Below are 25,044 nucleotides of genomic sequence, written 5' to 3'. Positions count from 1 at the left end.
GAAATAAAAAATATCCAGCTGAGGCACAGCTTCTATTGTTATTACACAAAAATTAATGTTCACAACTGCTTAAAAAAACCATGCAATTACATTTTCAAAATTCTACTAATAAAAGGTATTTATCAGTTACTTAATTTTATATAATTTTAACACAGACTGTATAAATGAGCAATACATAAATTATTTCAGTTTCTTCATATGTCTACGTAAAATGAGCCTTTATCACTACTCTGACAGGTAACTAAAAATTACATTTTTTAGAATCTTTCAGAAGTTGAATCTAAATTAATTAAAATTTGGGAAGTTACTAGAAACTAACCGTCTGTGTGTTGTCATTGGGTACAGGTATACCCCACTTAAGTCGAAATCTATCTCTGGAAATAGACAAGTCTGGCAAACCTTCAGATATCCAGTGTTTGACCAGTTGACAAAAATTACTGGGATACAATACTTTATCTGAAACATAAAAATTTTCAACCAATCAAAATAAAAAACAATCATTTAGTAAACAACAATTAAAGACATTCATAAATGGGTCTTGAGAATTAATTTTTATATGTAGTTTTCTATATAGGATGTTTTATCATACCCATGGTAATAGTAAATTGTATCAAAAATGAAACTGTTCATTTTGGAAATATTATGTTTTTTCTTAAACTTAAAGTCTGTATTGTGAATTTATGTAATGCAAGACATTATAAATCTAAAAAAAAACATGTTTATACAAAGAATGAAACATAAAATATTATATTAATGAATAGGGTATACATAATCAAAATACTTTTTATTTAATAACAGATTCATGTATGATTAATTCTTCCGATACTTTATTCTTTAAAAAATTGAAGCCCAAACACCTGTTTTATCCATTTTCAGGCTTTTAATTTTACAATACATAAAAAAACATATATAGTACATCATAGACAACATCAGAGTTGAATGTAGAGGATTAAAAATCACATTGAATGTCCCACATCATTTTACAGAACTAGTTTTCATTATAAAGGTATTATCTTGTCACTCATATTGTTGATTTTTATATCAGTCTGTCGAATACTAAAGAAAGTTTGGAATGCAGAAATTAAGAATTGCTGGATCACTCATAGCACGTAGGTAATTATACCTTCTGCATGTAAACTGTGATTGTGCTGAAAACTTATATAAAACTGTAAAAAGACTGTACGATCATAAAGATCTACAGTTAATTATACCTTCTGTTGTCATTTTCTGTATACACGTATGTACATTTTTATATAATATTAGAACATAGCTACATAAAAACACCTTTTATAATTACAAATGGTGGCAAAGAAAAGGCTGTAATCTAATCAGAAAATCTGAAATATTTTCATTTAAAAATAAATTTTATGCTATGATCTTTAAATTAGATTACCATCATCAATTTTATTATTAAACCTTCTACTAGATTTGAGTTAAAATGTCACAGAATAATTTTAATTTAGTTTCCTTGTTCAAAACATTCTGGCACACTTATGTATCTTTTAATAACTTATCTATCAAATAACTTCTTTTTAGCACTTGATTAAAAGAAAGATTTAATTTTGGTATCAATAACTAACCATCGAGTAGCATGTCATAAATATATTGATGCTACCATGTAGTAACAACATGTAGTTGGGAACAAAGTGTTTCACTAAAATTTACAAAATTTGTTATCAAACTTGTTAGGGCTGCTTGTGTTGATTGATTAACTGGGTAAAGTTTCTTGTGTTGATTGATTAACTGGGTAAAGTTGCTTGTGTTGATTGATTAACTGGGTAACGTTTCTTGTGTTGATTTATTAAGACATAAAGTCACAACACAGTTTTAAAAGTAATAATGTAAAATGAAATTATTTTCATTACATCATCAAAAACATAATATCAAGGTATACATGTCTCATTGTGAAATTAAATAAATTATGGTGATAACTCATGAAAATTAGATTAAACTTTAAGTGTATCATATAGGCTTACATATGCAATATAATATCTACAGCCGACAAATTTGTATAGCCATCCTGCACTTTTGTACAACCATATAAAATGACAACAGTAATCTTACAGTCTGCATATTTGTATAGCCATCTTGTTGCTTAGAGTTATGCAGCCTTTAAACTTGCTTAGTCATGATTCATACAATGTTTGTAGCTGTTATAAATATGTTTCTGACTTGTACAACTTCTGTACTCATAACAAAACAAATTCATTTACAGCCAACCAAGTGTTTGAGCTTAACATATGAATGATATATTATTTAAAACACAAACACAGGCATATCAAGCAATCTTTATATCTACCATTATAACATATCTACTACACATTTTTTTTTTTGGTTTTCTTTCTTTTCTGTATGATTTATGCACATTTCAAAAGCAGAAACTTTATTTCTTGCTTAAATGTTCACTATGTTCAATGTAAGAAGTATATTTCATCAGAGGAATAACAATGAAGCGTATTCTACATAAGATGTATCTAAAATATATTTTGCCACTGTGTAAGATATCTGTAAAAAAGTCAACAGATACAAGTGTTCTATAAAATGTATATAAAGCAATTTATAAACATTGTATATGATGGCAGTGAAAACATATATTAACATTACACAGAAGAAATGAGAATTGTTCTAGTTATTATACAGAAGACATGTATATACAATGTCTCTAAGAGCACTGGGCCCATCCTCATTAATTAGATGTGGATTCAACCCATAATGTACTACTGCATATAATTTATAAAGGTTAGCATTGTCATATATAACTAGTTAAGTTTCCACAAAGAAGTAACATCATGGTCCTTCAAAGAAGAAATGGTTGTTAGATCACTGCTAATGGTATAAACACCCTAAAAATTTCAGCCAACTTACATACACTTTTGTTAACATCCTCTAGGAAAAATGTACTGAAGAAATGGAAGGCCACTAGGTGTGCTACTGTAAAATATTGACCATTTCTTGTTTCATGGACACTTTTATATGTTATGAAACAAAACAATGCAACTTGAATTAAACCCATCGCTAAATACCTTAACTTTCTTAACAAGAGTTCAGGCACACACATCCATGGTGTTCTGATCACATTGAGCTTTAGACCATAATCTGCTCATCACATTTGTGAGTGCATGGTGTCACTCATGTAATGCCTTAGGCATCAAAACTGGGAAAAAAAAAGACAAAGGAAAAAAAAACATCAAATAAAGTGATAAATCCTGCTACTGATTCACTGACTTATAAGGATGGCTCTGGGTTTGAGGATAAGACTATGTCACCTCAAATCTGACAAAAGGAAGGATAGCATTATGATGTAGGCTTTCTTTTGCTGATTTTGAACTACAGCATCCTGAACAAAGCCGCACTGTCCAAAATGATAGAATTCTATATAGGATGGTTACACCTCTTTCAGAAAAACAATGCATCATGCCATGCTGTATCCTGTGATTAACAGCAGTTTGAAATAAACAACACCTGGAATCTGCTTTAGCTAGCTCAGAATTCAGATGAACAGCCTTGGGAATTCTGAAACACCAAAAAACACACACTGAAGTCTCATTGCACATGGAGCTGTTTTGTAAAATAAAATGGGATTTATTATATACAAATCATATTCAGTGGAAAGTATTAGTAAGAGATACCACTGTATTTGTTTGTTTTGGATATTTTTGCAGAGTTGCCCAATGGCTATCTCACTAGTCATCCTTAATGTTGAACTGACAGTTCTGAGGGAAGGCAGCTAGTCAACAGCATTCATCTCTGAACTCGTGGGTTGCTCTTGTGTGACTAAATAGTGGGATATGACTGCCACCCTTATAAGAACCCACAGCCCCAAAGTGCAGAGTGTAATTCTTTTTATTTTTTGTGGTAGTGGAACATGAACAATGGACTCAAAAATGTAAAGTCTGCCATGTTAACCACCGAGCCACACTACTGGAGACAGGGCCCAAAATACTTTTCGTAATATAATCTGTGTGAAAAGTCTATAGTCATTAAACAGAAGTTCTGTTAAATCTATAGTAGTTCTGCAAGATACCTACAAAAGGTTTAACTCCATGTTACAATAAATTTAAGCTTAACCTTTTTTTATTTGGTTCTAAGCAAGATAAGCAATATTTGTATATTGTTCACCAAAATTCTTATAGTACAATTAGCATTATAGAAGTATCCAAAGTTACTATTCATTTTGTTTTTTACCTTTGGTACTGAAAATTTCGAAGACTGTTAAAAGATTAAAAATGAACTGTATTGTACTCCATTTAAAAACAAAACAAATGGCTTTACTGTCATCATGAATAATAGTTTTGAGTACTTCAACTAATATCTTTGTATACCTTAGTTTGTGTATTTTGTAGGGATGTTACACCTGATTATATAATCCCCACATAAAAGCACAAGGTCTTCCCTTGATCCCAAATACAGTATAAGTATTAACCTATCTACTTCCTTTTCTATATTATCATCTTTGCAGACATTTCCTATCATTTTGAATCTTAAATGGATCAATCTCTATGTGTATAACTCCATGTCCGATTCCATAACAGTCTAAAGAATACAACTTTTCATTTTAAAACATTAAATGCATCACAAAGTTCATACTCAACTCAGTTTTCTGTATTATCTAGTAACAACCAAAAACATCAGAGCAAACTATTCGCTGAGTTTGAAATATAGCTGCATAGCAACAGTAAAAATAAGCTAGTAGTTCAATGTCTAAAACAATAAAACTAATGAAATTGTGAACTTCGAAGATACTATAGTAGAAGAATAGAATGGCTAAGGCAGAAAACAGATATTGAGCCATCTATTAACCTCAGAGGTTAGTGTTTGGTATTTGAATATCTATGTGTTAAAATCTTAATCTTACAAAATACGAGTACAATCAAAATTTCCATTGTAATTTCAACATATTTAAAAACAGTAAGTTATACTGTTCAGATTCTAAAATTTAAATATTAATGAAACATATGCAACTAGTCATTACTATAAATAATGAGAAACCTGATTTGATTTAATGGCCACAAACTTCAGAAAAAATATACACATTATTTTGGTCAAAGTTACACTTTCATTACTTCTTCACAAGAAACCTTCTACTTTGACTGGTCATTTCATGCTAGAATAAAAAAGTTTTATTTTGTTCAATGCCACAACAAAGTAAAAGAGAAGTAATGAACCTATGCATACAACAGTGCTATTTTTAACACTGATAGGTACATAAGAAAGTTTTAAAAAAGACAAACACAAATAATTAGCACAAATAATAAATCACCACAAGTATAAAGGTCACAATTTCCTAACTAAACTGTTAATAGCAGCTAAAATTTAAATAATATCAGATAAAGATACAAAACTGAGTAACAGTGTATGCTGAGGAAAATATAAGTATTAAATATACAACAAATCTGTACTAACTCTTTCATTCCAAAAGAAATCTGCACACATCAAATAAATCCTTCAAAAATAATCATCATCAGGCATTCATAGCTGGGTAAGGGAACAATACGACTTAATTTCTATCAAAATTAACAATGCAGAAAACAAATAAGAAAAATACAGATTAATATATTATTCTATTTTACATTTGTCCAACGTGAAATATATGTTTCTTTTATGGTCAGATAAGACTGCTTCTATAATAATAATTGTTGAAAAAAAAAACTTACTTGAACCATGAGTGCAACCTTCCTAAAACAGTAATGAACATTTTTTTTCAATACCTTATATCAAAAGACATCTAATGTGTTATAAAGTCAATATTATTATTTCATAATTGCAAGTCAACAAAACCACACATTCATTTTACTTTTACATCATATTCAGATCATTTAAGTGTAGTATGTTACACTATAATCGGTTCCCAAAGCTCTCCATGTATTTCTGCTATTTTCCCAAATGCTTAATATCAGATTGTTACAGTAATCTGAATTTTAGTGAGGAAACTCCCTACACAGAAAATGCTCAATAATTCTAATTTAACTTAACCCTAGTTAATATCTCAATTGTTCATGTTTCAATCATGAACAGTAAGTTAATAAAATATAAAAATAACTTTTACATTAACTATTTTAAAAACTTAAATGGGTAAGATTTTTATAGCTCATCCTAATGAACAGCAAAACTAATAAGTGGAGTACATAAATGAGTCAGTTTAACTAAACACTTATTGCTAGTTAGAAGCCACAGATCACAAGTATCCAAATATTCAAAATAATGAGCATTAGAATATGACTTAATCAGTTTACCTAAGAGTTACATTTGCCAAATAGTAATGAGTATGGGCCATCTTAGTATTGATATAGTTTTTGCATATACAGAGGATACTTATAATTATTTAGTGGATATTCTGTCCCATACATGAGCTAGCTCTCTGATGTTGAGATACATTAAAACATTGACATTTACTGTGTCTGTGGAAGTCTTAGATGTGTTCTCTTGAATTTAGGTCAGGACTTCCCACTGACAAATTCATGACATCTATGTTTTTTCTGTGAAAGTTGTCCATCAAAGTTTTGGCAAAGTCTGGTCTGACAATAACTTCAAGAGCTTGTAGATGTGAAAATAGTTCAATACCCCATCCTTTATCATCCAGCAGTAAACAGGTATCTTAGTAGATTAGTATGATCTTTACTTCCATTTACACTGGAACCTTCTCACACAATTTCTGAACTATCATCAAAATGGCAATATTCAATGATGAAGCAAAATGAACATTGTTTAATTCCAGCCACAAACCCATTTATCACTTGTAAACAAGCGAAAGTGACTCATCGGTAAAAAGTTCACTTGTTTAAGGTGGTGGTGTTCTCCGTTGTATTATCTTGATGAAAGTCCAAACAAACTGTGTGATGTTATGCAAATAATGAAGAGATTAATGCAGATCTTTATTGACCTAACACCAAATACAAAAAAATGTGTTTCTTGTTGTTGGATCACTGATAATTACTCCATTTGATATCCTGAAGTCCATACTGAGTCCATGGACAGTGGAAGACTAATTCCTAATTTCCATGCTTTACAAAGAACTGTCAGTATGCAGCTTAAGTGACCTTCAACCTTACTAATATAGATCCAGATACACCAACATGAGCTGTCAGTTATTTCTGTGCCTGTTTAGTTTCTTATACCTTAACAGCTCTTTCAGTTTGTTATCCCACTAAAAACCTTTACTTGTCATCAGCAAGTAGCATTTTCATGGAAAGAATAACAAAATTTGAAAATAAAACAGCAAAAAATATCAACAACAAATATAAGTACTATTTCCTTTAGCACAAGAACGCGTGGCATTATAGAAACCACTGCACATTATCGTAAAAGAAATATGATATGTGCACATGATAGCAACATACCATAGTTAAATCTTTGAATTTACAAACTCAACCATAACAAATATCCTTAGGAATTAATGACCACTTCATAACTGAAAAAGAACCAAAAACAAACCACTGCTTGAAAGTTTACCAGTCCAGCATTCAGAAGAAAAAATTTCAATCATTCAATTAGAAAAAAATATATATTGGTGATAGAATTTTCTGGTTGTTAATACTTAACAAAGTTCAACATGCCAGGTGTTCTCTAGTAGTTCATGATTCCAATTTTTTATTTTTTGTAAAATAATATAATACAATTCAAAGCTTAAAATATCTACTTTTCTCAAATGTTACTCTGAACAGTGATAATGGGGCTTGAAAAAATTTCAAATGTGTTTCACAACTATATAGGAATTTTGAGCACTGAGTCTCCACATTTTAGATCAGATTTTTTAATTAAATTGCCTAGGAAAAAGAAGCTAAAGAAAAACAAATGACTAAACCTAAATGACTTTCTTATCTTCCTAGTTTTGAAAATGTAAATTAAAACCTTTATTAAGAAGTTTGAAAAGTTAATCTTTTTTTTTACTTCTTATTTAATGTAATTTTATAGATCATTCATAGGCTTACTTGAACAGTACTGAATAATTTAAGCTATATTTTTGGTATACATTTTGAAAATCAGAACTTGCCTCCAGAATTCAGCCAGTGAAGAATATCTTGCTCTAACTTTGAAAGTCTAAACATGTAATTTTCTTCTTGTGTCCATTCAACTGGTTGTCCTGACTCAGTTGAAACCTATAACAGAGCCCAAAAATCAATAGTAATATATAGTATTACATCATATATGGCTACTGAAATACATGTTTAAAGCTAAAAGCAAAAAAGGGAGAAAAATAAACTAGTGAATTCAAGTATTTCAGTTAACCATTTGCAACACTGCCTCTGGTGGATGGATGAATTTATAAACAGTATAGACACACAGTAAATGTGAATCACTATAATGATAATTTTTCTAATACACAAATTCTCAGAACTTGGCCACGCCCATCAGTAATAACATGATGAAAATTTAACTAAAAAGAAATCTATAAAAAGATGTCAATTTACAATTATATCAAATTAAAGATTTTCTATCCTAAGTGGAAAAATAATGTTTGTTCTAATAGTCCTGAATTTTGTATTTTGAGCATTGATTGTTTGTTTGTTTTAAAATTTTCATCAAAAGTTATGCAAGGAGTATCTTCACATAAACATTTCTAATTTTGAACTGACCAGAGAATATAACTTATCAAAAGCACCCTCTTGGGCGACTATTGTCTAACTAAATAGTGGGATCTGACTGTCACTTTGGCACACAATTTTTAAATACGTATAGGCTACTGTCATGAAAAAATCTGAATTTTAATCTGTTACTTTTTTGTTTTTTAAATTTCATGACAGTTTTTGTAAAATAGTACTTTCATGTCAACAAAAATACTTTCCTCCTAGTTTTTTTCCTTTTATTTATAACAGCTTTGTTATGGTAAAACTACAACTTTTGTGTGCAAGTTTTTGTTAAAAAAATCATCATATGTCATTGTTGTCTTTTTATATAAATCACTGACATATTACTATAATATTCTGTTGAAAGTTAACAAATACCCAATTATTTTGTTTCTATTATTGCTGAAGATTTTCATTTTTACATATTCAAATAATTAGAACTGATCTGACATTCATATTTTTTTAAATATTTTAATGTGTTGGGAAAGTAAATTAGCTACAACATAATCTAAACTATAGAACAAAATGTACATACTTACCTTTGGTGAACTTGAAGGGTCAAATTTAAATTGTCCAAGTAAGAATCATACCTTACTTGGAAACTATACTGCCAACTAAGCCTAATACTTTGATGTGAGTCAGCTCTGAACACTTATTCATTTATGAAAATAAATACAGCATTCAAATATGCATACTATAACACTAATGAACAATATGGTAATTCACAAGACAAGTACACACTATGAAAAATTTTGTAAGCCTGTAGTTAGTCTGAAAAAATTCTTAAGAGCAATTATGTGATGAATCAAACAGCTACCCATTGCACATGAGATCTAATGTCAACAGCTAACTACACTGACACAACATTTATAATGTTATATTTCTTGAAAAAGAGCTTCAAAATGATATGTGATTCATATGGATACAACATGACAAACAAGAAATATGAGCCAATTCATGAAAAATGGTGTAAAACATACGTAAAATGTGGAGGTTCAAAAAAATTATAAAACAGCTTCTATGAAAATTATAGATCTTAATAATATGTCATTTGCTTTGGAATCTAAAGGCTAGTGTGTAAAGAACCATAAACAAACTTCCAAAACCTCGTAAACACACATTTTACATGAATATATATATATCAAGTCGCAAGAACCATGTTTGAAATGTCTTTCAGAATTTATAAACAATCTTAAATCCAAAATTATTATATCACATATAAAGTGTTATTAGACCAAGCCTAAATCCATAATTATTGTATCACATATAAAGTGCTATTAGACCAAGCCTAAATCCAAAATTATTGTATCACATATAAAGTGCTATTAGATCAAAAAAGGAAATACATTTAGAAATACTTGTTTTTGTAAATGTGGTACTGTGACTAGTTACCATTACTGACAGGATTAAAGAGTAACTTTTTGCACCATCCCTAATAAACATAAGATTCATGTATATCTTTATAGAACAGCCAAATGTGTTATTCATTTTCTGAACAGATCATATAACAGTATATTCTGAAAATGGTAAAAATTTATCAAGATTTTTACTATACTTCATCACATTTAAATACTAAGTTTCAATTAAAACCATCAAAATCAAATTATATACGTCAACAAGCATAAATATTTTCAAAAGATGATGAGATTATTATTAGCAATCATAAAATCAGTAAAATAAGTTTTTACTTGACATATACATATATTTACAAGATGTTCTAATTTTATAACAATAAATGACTTTCTGAAACAATATTAATTGTGAAACATTTGATTTTCAATTTAAAAAGAAATTAAATTTACAGTCAGTGCAGAAAGCTATCTTCCTATACTATATTAATCCCAATTTAAAAACAAGTTTCTTACCATTTTTCCTAAATCTTCTTTTAATTGAGAAGTTGGGAGAAATGATTCCTCCGATGAACAGTACCAGCCTTGATATCTATCTTTATAAATAAATCCTCGATTGTCTAAATGTTGCTAAAAATAAAATAAAAACTATTTAAGGCACAAAGGAGTTTAGTACATTATAAAACACAAATAAAACTTTTTCCTACTCCCTGATATGGCCTTACCAGAAAATTTTGATGACACTTTTCCACATGCAACTTGCCTCAATAACATATTTAATTTTACCACTCATACAAGCAATTATTTTTCAGTTATGTTAAGTAAAGATAATTTATAATTTCTTGGTATTTTACTCAAACTCAAACCAACATTAGTTGGTAGTTATATTTAAAATTATCTAGCTACTTATAAGCTGCAATACTAAAATTACACATATAATAAAGTGCAAAATAAGACCAATATATCCTTTAAATTTTCAAGCAATAATCTAAAAATAACTATCTCCAATAATTCTCAGTCTGTATGTGGTAATTTCACAGTCAAATGCTGAAGTTGCCTTTCTACAAAGCCTTCTGCTTTTTACAGGAACACTTCTCTGAAACAGTACCCTTAATGATCACTTTTAACAGCATGCTGTCTTCCTTCCTAAAAAATACATCCATAATATTTGATATTCCTGGCCTTGATTATTAAGAGGAGATGATACTTCATATCAAATTACAACACAGATAGAAATAAATCTGGGATTTGTGCACTTGTCAGAAACTCTGTACAGCTACCTGTATCTGTGTATGACACCAACAAATTGCAACTAAATGTAAACCAAATCATTGCAAACAGATTCTGAAAAGTACTTCTAGCACTGTCAATCTTATACTTAACTTCTTCTTTAAAATCATATTTCTCTGTTATTTTCAATTCTACAAATCAATGTTTCTGCTTGGTTTGTACATGCTGTTGATAAATACGTATAATGCTAGTCAAGTTTTTAGAATACTTCTCTTATGACTGAATGACATACAAAGGACTACAACAGTATCACTGTTTTATTTACATCATTTACATTATTGTGTTTGTAGTCAATAAAATGTTCTTAAATCAAATTCAATGAGAATTTTCATACCAAATTATAACAGCCACAACTGCTACGTATTATTTAAGGTATAATGAGATGTGGCTGCTTAAATAATGCCACTTTATACTATTTGCTTTCCAACACAAATGTCTTATTGCCATCCTTATCAGTAGAAGATCAACTATCTCAGTTAATTATAAAGGACATTCATTTTATGTGGTAACAAAAACTGAACAATCTTTTCTGTCTTGCAAATCTACTTTTATTGAATTACCAGTATTAACGTACCCCAACAGTCTATATATGGATGGATGTGCAATACTACTAATAGTGGGATTAAACTCATTATTCCAGGTCTAAGAGAGATAAAAGTGTACAATCGCCTAGTAACAGTGTGACTAAGCTTATTATTCCAGGTACAAGAAATAACAGTGTACAAATGCCTAGTGAAAGTGAGATTAACCTATTATTCCAGGTCCAAGATATAGCAGCGTACAACTGCCTAGTAACAGTGGATTAAACTTTTTATTCCAGATATTAAAAATAACAGTGTACCACAGCCTAGTAGTTGGATTAACCCATTATTCCAGGTCCATTTAAGGAGAAGCTTCTCACTAAAATTAAATTACAAAAACAACTTTAAATTATAGATGGCCTATAATTACAAAATTATAGTTATAAAAATAAGATTTCCAGGATCATCCACTTAAAAACGTACACTGGAGAACAGTGTCTTACAAATAGACATAAGATATATCAAATTATTAAGGAATGTTTAGTTTGCCAGTACTAAGATCTAGCCAAGTAAACTGAGAAAAAATGCAATGGCAGATCTCATTTGATAAGCAGCCTACTGTCAGATATCTGTACTGACAGGTATCTGGCAAACAACTGGCCACGCATTATAGGAAGCTCAACTGGCTACTTTTGACATCTTCTAGTTGCTACAGTTCATCGAGAGGAACTAACAATGGTCTCCCCTTAGTGTTCCTGAAGATAATATAGCCAGTATAAAATCATTTAGGTGTAGCAAAAAGCATTAAACAAATTATATGTCAAAGATTATAGACATTAGTTAGTAGTTCCTTGTTAGAAGCAAAATGAACATATTACTCTATGGCAGGTGACACTAGCAAGTAATAAATATTTCAGTTCATTTCTTGACAAAGATTTTACAAGCCAGTAGCTACAAACTAGAAAATATAAATACAAAGACAATTTATAATTTGCCAAAGGGCAAAACAAGTTTAACCAAAGTTACTGGATATGGTATAAAAAAGTGAAGTTTCACCTAAAGTAGATTACTGCAAAACAGACCAGTCAATTCTTTTTAAAAAAGTTGTGGAAACTGATGTAACAACTGACTTTTTCACTATATTAGTTTATACATGTACACACACACATACGAGTATATATAAAGTTTTAATAAGGAAACTTGTAAAAAAAAACACTTGAAAAGCCTAAAGCACCACATGGAATAAAAAGAAGAGAAATTATCTTTTCTTATTGAAAAACAATAGTTCTGATGAGAGAGAGAAGTTAGAATCCTCAATTTTATGGTATAATAGATATTACATAAAATTAAGGACTTAGAATGGGGCTAAGTCATTTAACAAATTCATCCTCCAAATTGATTATTTAGTTTCATTGAATTCACAGCTCATCAAGTGCTGCTTGGAAGAGTGAAGCAAGTAAATAAAACAGGCCTCATATGGTGGTGGTATGTAAACAATGTTTTTGGTTTTGATGTATAGTCCTTTACTCACCATTAATAACTTAAAATCCGTTAGATGTTTAGATAACATGTGGCATACCATCACAATTAATTATCTATTACTAATCAGAAGACTAACTGATTATTCATTTAGATGTTAATTTCATTTTTTTTTCACCAAAAAAAGTTAATATCAATGAAGAACCTATGATGCAGAAGCCCAATCTATTCTTTAATTCCCTACTTCCACAACACCAGACTAGTTTCACAGAATTCACAAGTCATCAGTGCATCTTGGAAGTGTGAAGCAAATAAATAAAGTAGGCCACATATAGTTGTCAAATGTAATAATGGATAATTAATTCTTATGTTATGTAATTTTATCCAAACACCTAAAGTATTTTTGGTTGTTAGTGGCAAGTAAAGGACTATGCATAAAAACCAAACAAATCCATCCTCTTGTTAAAATATTGATGAACTAGTGTTGTACAACAATTGAGGTGAGGGTTAACAATAGTTAGACCTAAAATATCACTAACAGGTGGTAATGTGATGCACTTAAACCTTATCATAAGAGTGATGACCCATAGCATAAATACACATACACATATACAGTAACTAATCTATAGGTTTGAGGAAGGGGCCTTTTTCTTAAAATAGAGAACATTTTAGCATAAGAAGGTGGATAATTGGGGAAAGTATTTATTGGGTCTGGTAATCCTCATTTCTTTGAATCATTGAAACAATATTGTTAATAATACTTGTATCTCTTTAAAGTTCTTAAATATTAGAATTAAGTATTAAAATGTTGACTGCTCCTACAATAAATAAAAGCTCAAAAACATACTTTCTTGGTCGTGTATCCAACAGTAGCAGTAACAAATTATTCCCCACTAATTCATTTGTAATCAATTAAAATATTATAAATTAATGCAGGAATGTGCAAACAGCTTATTCAGCTTGATAATTATATTAACTTAATAATAAGTAAAAGGTAAACTAATATTGTCTAGATGGTCTCTTTCTACTTCACTGCATAGATATTTTGTTTTGCAGATTTTGTGGTGCATACTGGAGGGAATTAGAAATTTTTACAAGAAACTTAGAAAAAAAAAGTCTTTACTCTCCAGGTAAAGGTCGTTGATTTCTAGCCTCATTGCATAAAACCTACACAGAATGACTGCTGTAGGGCTAATATTTTTATGCATAACAGCAAGAAAAACAATACTAACTGAATTATACTATTATTATAAATAATTATTGCTATAAATATTTTGGAAGAAAATGTGCTTGAAACATATATAATGGATTTTTCAAGACTATTTGTATATTGTTGAATGTTTGATTCTTTCAGACTTGGCAATATCATTGGTAAGTGCAGTTCTCACTAAACTTAAAGAAATAAAATGTAATCTATACCTCAGCCAAGCTATTGTTAATTAACAAAGTTAACTATTACTTGTTTTTCAACTACTAAAGCAGAGTTTTGATCTAAGTTCAATATATTGGCCTATGATAGTTTGTGAGTAAGTAACGTACATAGATCGCCTGTAACCTCAAGAACATATATACTTTATATATACATATAATGTAAAAACAGTAAGAGGCCTGTTAGTCCATCTAGGCTGTGACATCCACTATACTAAACTCTAAAATAAAAACACCCAAAGCCAGCCCTTATCACTTAAATATATTTATCAAGCCATATATATACATAAATATACAGAACTCCCAGTGTACAATGTATCCTAGTCTTTAGATCTACCTAATCTGAACACATTTGTGGCACACAAAGTCTATATACATGTACTGATGTATATATATATACATTCATAAAATTCAACCACAATGACATCAGTTGGACAGTAATCTTAAATTCATGCACTGAAACTGTTCTCAGAATTATGCTAAAAACAAGTCTTAAGAATATAAGAAGTTGAACCACTCGTGTGTAGTTATTGAGATCACTTGTAACTTCATTGAGGGAAAAAGTATGGAATAATTTTATATCAGACAAGTAAGAAAGCAATGGATATGATGCAATTCCTCAGTGGAGATGATTTGATAAGCAATAGATCAAACATTAACATTTTCCTAAACTGAAAATGTATTTCCGATAGATACTTACCTCATCTCACAATTTTTGGAAATTTTTGCTCGGCACTAGCCTTGATACTCCCACCTACCCTCATGTATATTAACATGAGACATCTGCATGTTAATATGCAAATGATCATGCAGCAACTCTTCAACAATAGGAGTCAAACACTATGCCTATTGTAACTAGCACCCTCTCAATCCTTGCAGCCCGTAATCACTTTGAGATTGGGCAGATCAAACTACATTGGAAATGGAGAGAATGAGTGGGAAATGTGAGAGGAGATAAGTATCTATCGGAAATACATTTTCAGTTTTGGAAAATGTTAATTTCCGATACAATATCTTACTTCCTCTCACAAAAAAATAGAATCCCACATTGAACAGATGGAGGGCTGATGAAAAAAACTGGGGTGTGAGAATAAACTAAAAAGAATACACCCATGGGAGACTGCATCACTTTTAAGCTAGGTATACTTTTCGCCCTTTATGAATGTGTCAGCAAGAGGGTGGAAACAAAGTAAAAAGTTAAAGAAAGGAAGGGACCTTCTTGGTGTAGAGTGGCTAGGGTGCGTCAGACCATAATTAACTGTTCACCTCAGATAAGAGTACTGGCAGAGAAGAGGAGCCTCTACACCAAGTACCGACCTCAGCATGTGCACACCTCCAGCACAACCATAACCATATCTTCCAGGAACTGACATCCAGGAGATGGTAGGGAAGGTGGAGAGCCAAGGTGAAGGTGCATCTACAGTCCATCACCAGGCAGCATTGGGAATTTATTGTCAAGGTCATGGTAGGAAGAGAGTACCTAGCCACATACATGTGAGTACTCATGTGGCTGGTCTTCCTACAACCACTGCCATATCTGCCAGGAACAGATCTCGGGGAATGGTAGGACAAGGGACAACAAAGTGGGGTGCATCTCCAGTTCATCACTAGGCAGCATTGGGAAAGTATTGTTCTCTCTGCAGCAGGAGGAGGGTACCTTGCCACACACATGTGAGGACTTATATAGCTGTTCCAGCTCCAACCATCACCATATCTGCTAGGAACTGATATCCAGGGGACAGTAAGCAGAAAAGTGCATCAGCTGGAGAAGCAAATTTGGCAGAGTGCATCATCCATCACTTGGCAATGCCTGGAATTGTACATCAGGTCAGCAGTTGGAGAGTGTCAATGGCATCTATACCAACAAAATGCCACCACCCTACTCTCAAGTGAGTGGTAATTAGTACATTCAGGAGGATACCTCCATGGTCCACAACACAAGCAGCTAGGAACTAGTAAATGGCAAGGATCACCGTACCCCACTACAAGAAGGTGGGAAACAGTACACTGGAGAGTCTGGAGGAATGCAGCACCAGAGACAGTGTAATTGGTGATGCATTATCTTATATTGAAAAGCAAACCGATCCAGTAATCTATAAAAAATGGATCATGGACACTGTCTGCTTTAATCATGTTACTCCGTGGAGTGTACAGTACAGGGCAAACATCTTTATGGGCAAAATATCATACCTACAAGCAGTCTTGTGGAACACCCCATCCCAACGGTGGGTGTACTTGATACAAAGGTCTTACAGTGCAGATTTAAGACTAAGTTTACCTGGTCATACAACACTCACCACTGAGCAGTATCCAAAAACAAAGGCCCCTATTAAGAAGAGAAGATAAAAGGAGCACTTACCCCCTCAAAGATAAAACGTGTAGCTCAAACTGGCAACTGGAGGAAGATGAAACCCATCAAAACAAGAAACTGCTAGATTGTGAAGATAATGAGCAGTAAATATATGTGGAGTGGTCCACATACTGGCACCAACAAAGTCATACAACAGATGATGAAAATGTGCAGCCAGGGACATGACAAGGTGATGAATATAATGGGAAGTTCACGGAAAAGAGGAAAATACTCTGAAGAAATGGAAGAACAAATCAGGCAAATGAACATCCTACCCATAATAGTAATTGGACACAGGACCGGAGGGATTCCAAGGAATAAACAAGTGGGAGTGGTTTACCACAAAAGAATCCATGTTTGCCCTGTAACATGGGAGAGCCCTAACTGTGCAGAGTATGCAAATATGATTGGAATGACACAAGTGTAGCATGGAAGGAAGGGAGATGGGTGTGAAGGCAGAAATATCCACCCAAGCTGCCAAAGTATTGGATGAAAACCCACATTAGAAAAGTGAAACAGTCCTTTGGTACCCAACCTATGGAGGAAAAATAAATGGAATGGGAAAAAGATGCCACACCCCATGAAAATAACTGTTCCACCAGACCAGGGACTGCACAAAAGCCACTCGTTAAGATGGACAATGGGAACAGACAGTTGACCCACCATGGGCTGAGATGTAGGAAGGATAGAGAGAGGAGATGACATGAGTAGATGCCACCCAATTGAAAACCCCAGCATAGCCATCCAAATTGGAGCCACCAACAGAACCCAACACAGAATGGTCTGGATGATGGAAAGGACCTGGGAAAGCAGACAAATGAGATGGTAGGCAAAAATAGCTAAAAACCCATCCAATCCAGACTGAGATCAACCAATGCTCCAGTCAAAGGATGTAAAATAGGAGACCAAAACCAGGGAAGCTAAGAACTTAGATGAGTGAAAAAGGCATCCAGATCCAAAACACTCCACTGGGTACAGAGCCCGCGAAACATCCATGAGTCCAAAGAACACTCTGTAAGGAGAATCCTATTGGGATGTGATAAATGATTCATGACAAGATACAGGGAACCTGGAATATGACAATCAAACACAAGAAACTGATGGCTGTGGCACAACACATGGAGGACCAGTGTCCTAAAACAGAGGTCTCTTAACATTTGCTCTCTAGCCTGAAGATGCACAAGACTACAGATGAGTAGTCGGAAAACACTATCACCAACTATCTCTGTAGGATCAGGAGGAAGTGAACCAGAGACTAACAATCTGCTAGAACCTCCCAAGGATGAAAAAGGAGAGAGTACCCTGAGAGAGGCCACCACCCCTGACTCCTAAGCAACCAGAAAATTCCCCCAACCATAAAGGGAAACATCCAGAAAAAGGTGACACACAGGATGCGGAGGAGGAAGAGAAACACTTAAACAGGTATTGTCCCATTTCAACCACCAGGTGAAGTCAGTGTTGAAGGAAGGAGGAAGGATAAAAGGGGCACCTAAGGGATCCCAAACAAGGCTCCTCTGAACCAACAAACCCAATGAAAGCAACACATGTGGACATGACCAAGATAGATGAGGGCTTCCAGAGAAGCCTGTGTCTCAAAAGGAGAGAACCTCTTACACAATAAGGGGAGGAGAGGCTGCAAGCTTGAAACTCCATAGCCCTAAACCAAAAATAAAAAGAAGATTGGGCCAAACTGTGTAGGGAATTAAACAACACCCCAGGATGAACTAGGTATTGTATGGGGGTGAGGAAAAATGTTTCTATCTTCACCAATCAACCAACCCGAGCTGCTACTCTAAGAAGAAAATGAGTAAGAAAGGCAGGGTCAGCCTGTGAAGAAGCCAGACATCCATGCAATGGTGGAAACGATGGCCCCTGGAAAGGAACGAAACAAACAACACCAGGAACATCTGACAAAATTGTAAGGAGCGAAGGAGAGTTCCAATGAAAGAGTCTTGAATGAAACATACAACCCTTATGGACCCAATGAAGAAAGTCAGGATTCAAGGTAAAAGTTAATGTGTAGGAATGCATCTGACACAACAACCTTCGTCCTCAACAAACAAGGAGGGGAAATTCAACAAAGAGATAATTACAATTCCATGATGAAATCTGGGAGGACCAATAAATGATTCAGAGCCAAACGAGTAATGATAGAGCACCAGTCTCCTAACTTCTAGGGGCCAACAAACAGAATGAAATAAAAAACTCTAAGTATAGGGATCTCTCCATTCAATGGCATTCCTGCAAAGCAAATCCCAAACTGCCTCTTTAATATTCTTGCAAGAAATGGGAACCCAAGGAGGAGGGAGGATCAAAAAAGGACCAAACTAACTGTGATCACCTCAGAATCCAGGGATCTGTACCAAATTATTTCCGAACTTGGGCACAGCTGGTTAAAATGTTATTGTACCATATCTGATATAGTATGAATGTTTGTATATTGTAGAGCAAAGTCAAATTGGGGCACCTGCTGTGTCCACTGTAAGGAATTGAATCCTAAACCCTAGCATTGGAAGCCCATAGACATAACATTGTCCCACCAAGGGGGAATGAGCCTAGCCCCCACCAGGTCCAAACACCTCGTAATCACCAAGACTGCCAGTTGCCCCAAAAACGGCACCTCAAGGACCAACAGCAAACTTCAGGCATTTGGAAGGCCAAAACTGACAAGGGAGAAGAATGGGACAAGAGGGGTGTGGTAGGAATGGGAGGCAAAGTTAAGTTATGCAACAGGGATTCTCAGAGGGGTGGTAAATAAATTAGAGAAGAGGGAATCCCTATAAAGCAAATGTCACAATTCTCATACTAGGGTGAGACTGAGGATTTTTAAAAATATTTCGTTATAAAATTAAGCAAGTAAAATATAATATAATATCAACATTTGATTTATTATCTATGTTTTTAAGCCAAGTTCATTTGCATACCATAATAAAGTAGTTCAATTAAATTTGAATGCAACTCTTTAAAAAAGTCATGACCTGTCCATAGCAATAGGGTTAACATTACTTCAATGCTAATAACTCAGGTGGTGAATAACTTATGTATTTAAGCATGTTAATGAAATAACAAAACTTACCATTTATTTAAATCATTTTAGTTTGGTTCCAGTGACCAGCAAGTTCTTATTTCAACCACTGTTATATAAAATTTACTATAATGCCATCAAATGTGATAAGTTACATTAGTAACCACATCTAAAAAACAAATCAAGAAAATGATGTTCTAAAATATGTTTTGTTCTTAATAATTATTACTGAAGAATCTTCAGAAACATTTGCAGTAATTTTAAATTTTCTAGGTGTTAGTCATTACATGTAATGATGAAGAATACTCACCCAAAAATGTTGTACTACTTTGACATGCCTTTCTTCTGTTGTTCTAATAAAGTCTGTGTATGATATTCCAGCCATTTTAAAAACATCCTGATAAAAATAAATATCCCATTACAGAAACTGAGGTGCTTGCAATGTAATGTAAAAAATCAAACTGTTTGTAACTTTCATAAATAAATGAAAATATATATTTTGCAAGAAAAATATAACACTACTAAAATCCATATAATTTAATATGATCAACAAGATTCATAATAAAACAATATAAAGTTACATTACAACAAATCATACGTTTCAGCAATTATTATTAACACACTACATTTAATGATTATGCTTACCTACTAAGTTAACAATCACAGCTTTCATTGTTAAAACAGCATTATGAAAGTTATCATTTTCTTAATCTGAAAATGTATTTTCAAACATACCTACCTATGCTGACGCTTATAGCTATTTCTTGATCTCCATCTTTGCCATCTAACATTGTGTTTGCTTGATCCAGTCTTTATATACCCCACTCAATAGCCCTCGGCAATATCTAATTCGCGAAACTTTACATAGGCCCTCACACGCTCTCTATACAGGTACTGTATATAAGCACTGTATGTAGACAATATGATAATTTTTTCGAGACTTACCCTATCCCAGTCACTAACACCAGCTCTTGGTGGAGAGGAAGGGAGGGAGTGTGTGTCAGCGGAGGTATGTCTGGAAATACATTTTCAGATTAGGAAAATGATAACTTCCAAAACATACATACCTCTCCTGACACGTGTAGCTAGAATCCCACACTAAGAAGACGGAGGGGCCAGTGAGGGCATAGATCATACAGAAAGCATCTGCAGAGAACAAAGGTGTACCATGAAAAGTGGTACCAAAGTGGGGAACACCGCACTACATCCAGAACAGGAATGCTTTTCACCCAGAACTACAGAAAAGTAAAAAGGGTGAAATATGACACAAGTATGACAGGCCAGCCCCAACCACACAGCTGTGGTTCCACGTCTCGGGCTAGATTTAAGGGGTCATGGTACCCAAATCCCACATTGGTGACCAGGGAAGTTGGACCGGAATTATATACATATTTATATTTATATACATATTTACAATTATATACATATCGGATTTATGAGAAAGAAAGCAACACCAAAGTGGACAATCCTTCTGATCAACCTGAAGAAGTCCAAAAGACAACATCCCAGGCCTGGATTGACAGTCCAGAACTCATCTGGTCTGAATTTACAAACAGTCATCTTCATTCCCCAACCAAGTGAGCATGGATAATTCTACATACCCATGAAATTAAATATTGCTGAGGGCAGTCAGGTGGGGTATATAATAACTGGAGCAAGCAAACACAATGTTAGATGGCAAAGATGGAGATCGATAAATAGCTATAAGTATCAGCGGAGGTATGTATGTTTTGGAAGTAAGGACTTAAAAAAATTTTTGAAATTAACATAAAACATATCTACTTTTTGTTTCTATGGAAAAATAAAAACCATTTACAATCTTTTACTTTTGTACAATTATAAGTTAATAACTTCATTTAGAACCATGCTTATTGATCTTTGTGATAAAAAGTACATGTATAGATTGCTTTCATAATTTCATACTAGAGTTGCAATTTACAATCAATTTTAAAAGTGTAAACTCTTGTAATGAGATCTGTATAAATATTATACTCTTTAAACGTACATATATACACACACACACAAAAATAATTTTGCCTTTCAAATTTTTTTAGTACCTTAAACTCTACAATCTGCCACCTTTAAACCAGATTTTGCTAAACATCATATTGGTGCTGTTCGTACAACAAAGAAACATATTTTACTATTAAACAGCTGTTAATAATGATCAATTTTTTCACCAGTATATTTAAAAACAGACTAGATGCATTAAGATGTATTTGTACAGGGTTCCAAATTACAAGGCCAAATAAAATTCCCTGTCATTTTCCCTGGCCAAAACATGACAAAAACATGATTTTAATGGCCTCTCATCAACCCCCCATATTCATTCTTTTTCTTCCATTCATTCAACTGACCTACCCTTCAAATATACCACAGAGATAACTTTAATATTTTAAGAATACATCATCATACAAATATAGAAATCATACACATTTTATATATTTGATATTCAAGAACTACTGTAATAGCACAAAACCAATCATTTTGGAAATTTCCTAACTTTTCCTGATCACTGGGAAAATTTAGGGAGATAAATTTTCTTGCCCAAATGTAAAACTCCCGATTTTTTTTATGACCTAGAAGAATACTTTTTCCTTAATCACTGTTAAAAGTGTTGTATTAAATTACTGTGTTAGTGAATCAAGGATACTCAACACATGTACTATAAATTTAGCATTACTCTTCCACAAATTAGAAACAATTAATCCTGTGAAATACTACATATATTCCTTCTGTCATCTTATCACAAAAATATCTAGCTATAGCAAATTTATTGATATATTGGAGTGCTTCTGACTGAAAAAACCCCAGAAGAATTACCTACAAATATTTTGGGGGGCTCCTAGCACAAACATATTTTCTGCACAAGAAGCTATCTTATACTCATAATCTAGTAATGGAGTATGAGAGTGTAGTATAAAGAACTATTAATGACATATTTGCCTGAAAAACTTTAATAAACTAGTTATTGTATCTTGACTGCAGAGAAAGAGACAGAAATGTTTCTCAAGGGCTTCACTCATAAATTTATATAAAAATTAGGAAGGTTGAAATATGAATACAAAAATATGAAATGTTCAAATTCATTCTAGAGAAGTTCAACCACATTAAAACTATATTAATAGCAAGAGCCAAACACTTGCAAATGAATAGCTTTAAAATGAGGTAAGCCCATTTTGTGTCTTATAAGTGTTACTTCTCATGTTTCCAAAATGGCATTCATTGATCTAAATATATATATATATATATATATTTAATTATTTTTTTTACAAAAATCATGCTAAAGCTGATATCACCTGGCTTAATTATTTTACAATGTATATAATAAAATTAGTATGTGCAAGCAATATGTTTAATAAATATTTAATGGGTGATTTCCACAAAGCCAACAGACTATTAGTTGATACAGTACATTTTAAGTTGTTTCTTAAAAATTTTACAAGCTTACATTTTGTTTGGTAAATAACTGTCACAATATCATATTTTAATAAATTTATTCTACTAATTCCAATACTTTCAGTACATTACATTGAGGTAAATAACTGAAGGCTAATGTTCAAAAGCTGTTGCTAAAAAAGGCATACCTAGTTTTAATGATTTTAGGACACCTCTTGTTATATAAGGTTTTCTGATGCACTTGATATTTCAATTTGTTTTTACAAAATGAAATAAATATATTCAGAAAGTATGTAAAACTTATCAGTGGGTTAGTAATACTTAATTAAACAATACTGAATAATGTTTCATCTGATAAAACACCTGAGAATTTTCTATGTTTTTAAAGAAAAATAAATTTCATTAAATATACTTCCTAAGAAAAGAAAGTGTTTGCACAGAAACCATTTATATTAATTGGAAAGAGGTCACTAGTATCAACTATAATTGTTCATGAAGTACAAATAATACAAGATACATTAAATAAAAAATTGTGAAGTTACAAACCTGCAAATAGGGATCTTAAAAAATGTAAGGAAACAAGGCTATAGACACTGTAGACGTTACTTCTCAAACTACAAACCCCTATTTTGGTTTTATGCTATTATCTAGAATTACATTTGGTAGAGTCAAAATAGGGATTTGTAGTATGAGAAAAGTTAAAATTTTTCTTACATTGCAAATGTATTTCCATTAGGAACTTATCTCTTCTAATACAAAGCTATTTTCATCTTCTTTCTGACCTCTAAGCATTGCTAAAAATTTGTGCACTCAGTGCACTAGTCTATACACCCCATCAATTCTGCACCATTTTTGAACATGGACATATCATGTGACTACTCTCCACCACTAGTATTGTGCCAACTATCATGGCACAGCTAGCTACCTCTGTTATTCCTGTTCAATCCTCACTTTCGAGTATTGGCAGGCAGAACACTGGCAGTGAGGAAGAATGGTGGGAAGTGTGTGTGTGTGTGTGTGACAATGTAAATACCTATCAGAAATACATTTTCAGTGTAAGAAAAAATATTAACTTCCGATACAGTCTTACCTCCCCTCACACAAAGCTAAAATTCCACATTGCAAAGGTGGAGGGGCTGATATAGGCATACAGAATTGAAATCAAGTGGAAAGTGACTGCCAAGAATGAACAGGTGTGCTCCAAAATGAAAACAAAGCACACTTGTGAGCTCTTCACCCTTGAAGTAGGAAATCAATCTGATATTGGTGGAATAGAAGGATGTGCACAAGTGCAATTTATTCTGAGAGGTGTAATCCATAGCATAATATAAAATAAACCAAGTTAGCTATGTATTAGGTCATCAAGAAATCAATGTCCCATTTTTGAACACTTTCATTAACCATCCCCCAAAAACATACATCATGTATAATAATTTAATGAACCACCTAAACATCACGTTAGTGTAGCCTATAAAATGTGTAAAGTTTTGTATACTCTAGTCCCTTATAGTGATGGCACACAATGAGACACACATTTGGCATGTAATGCTGTTTGAATACAAGAAGGGAAACAATGACTCTGTAGCCACAAAGAATATCAAAGACGTTTGTGGAAATGTTTCAGATGTTCGTAATTGTC

The 25,044-nt window shown here is 32.6% G+C and overlaps 1 protein-coding gene across 1 annotated transcript in view; it reads right to left on the bottom strand.

The window, feature by feature from the left end:
- The window catches only part of LOC106465829 (methionine--tRNA ligase, mitochondrial-like), a gene marked incomplete at its 5' end in the record, with an annotated part of 39,000 nt that overhangs the window by 7,188 nt on the left and 6,768 nt on the right, over positions 1–25,044 (bottom strand). Inside the window, 4 exons of the mRNA XM_022393780.1 lie at positions 320–456; positions 7,991–8,096; positions 10,430–10,543; positions 20,317–20,403. Of these exons, the coding sequence (XP_022249488.1) occupies positions 320–456; positions 7,991–8,096; positions 10,430–10,543; positions 20,317–20,403 (444 nt within the window). The remainder of the gene's footprint in view (positions 1–319; positions 457–7,990; positions 8,097–10,429; positions 10,544–20,316; positions 20,404–25,044) is intronic.

Source organism: Limulus polyphemus, unplaced genomic scaffold (genome assembly GCF_000517525.1).
Source record: "Limulus polyphemus unplaced genomic scaffold, Limulus_polyphemus-2.1.2 Scaffold2065, whole genome shotgun sequence".
NCBI lineage: Eukaryota > Metazoa > Arthropoda > Merostomata > Xiphosura > Limulidae > Limulus > Limulus polyphemus.
This window is presented reverse-complemented; position numbering and strand designations above follow the sequence as displayed.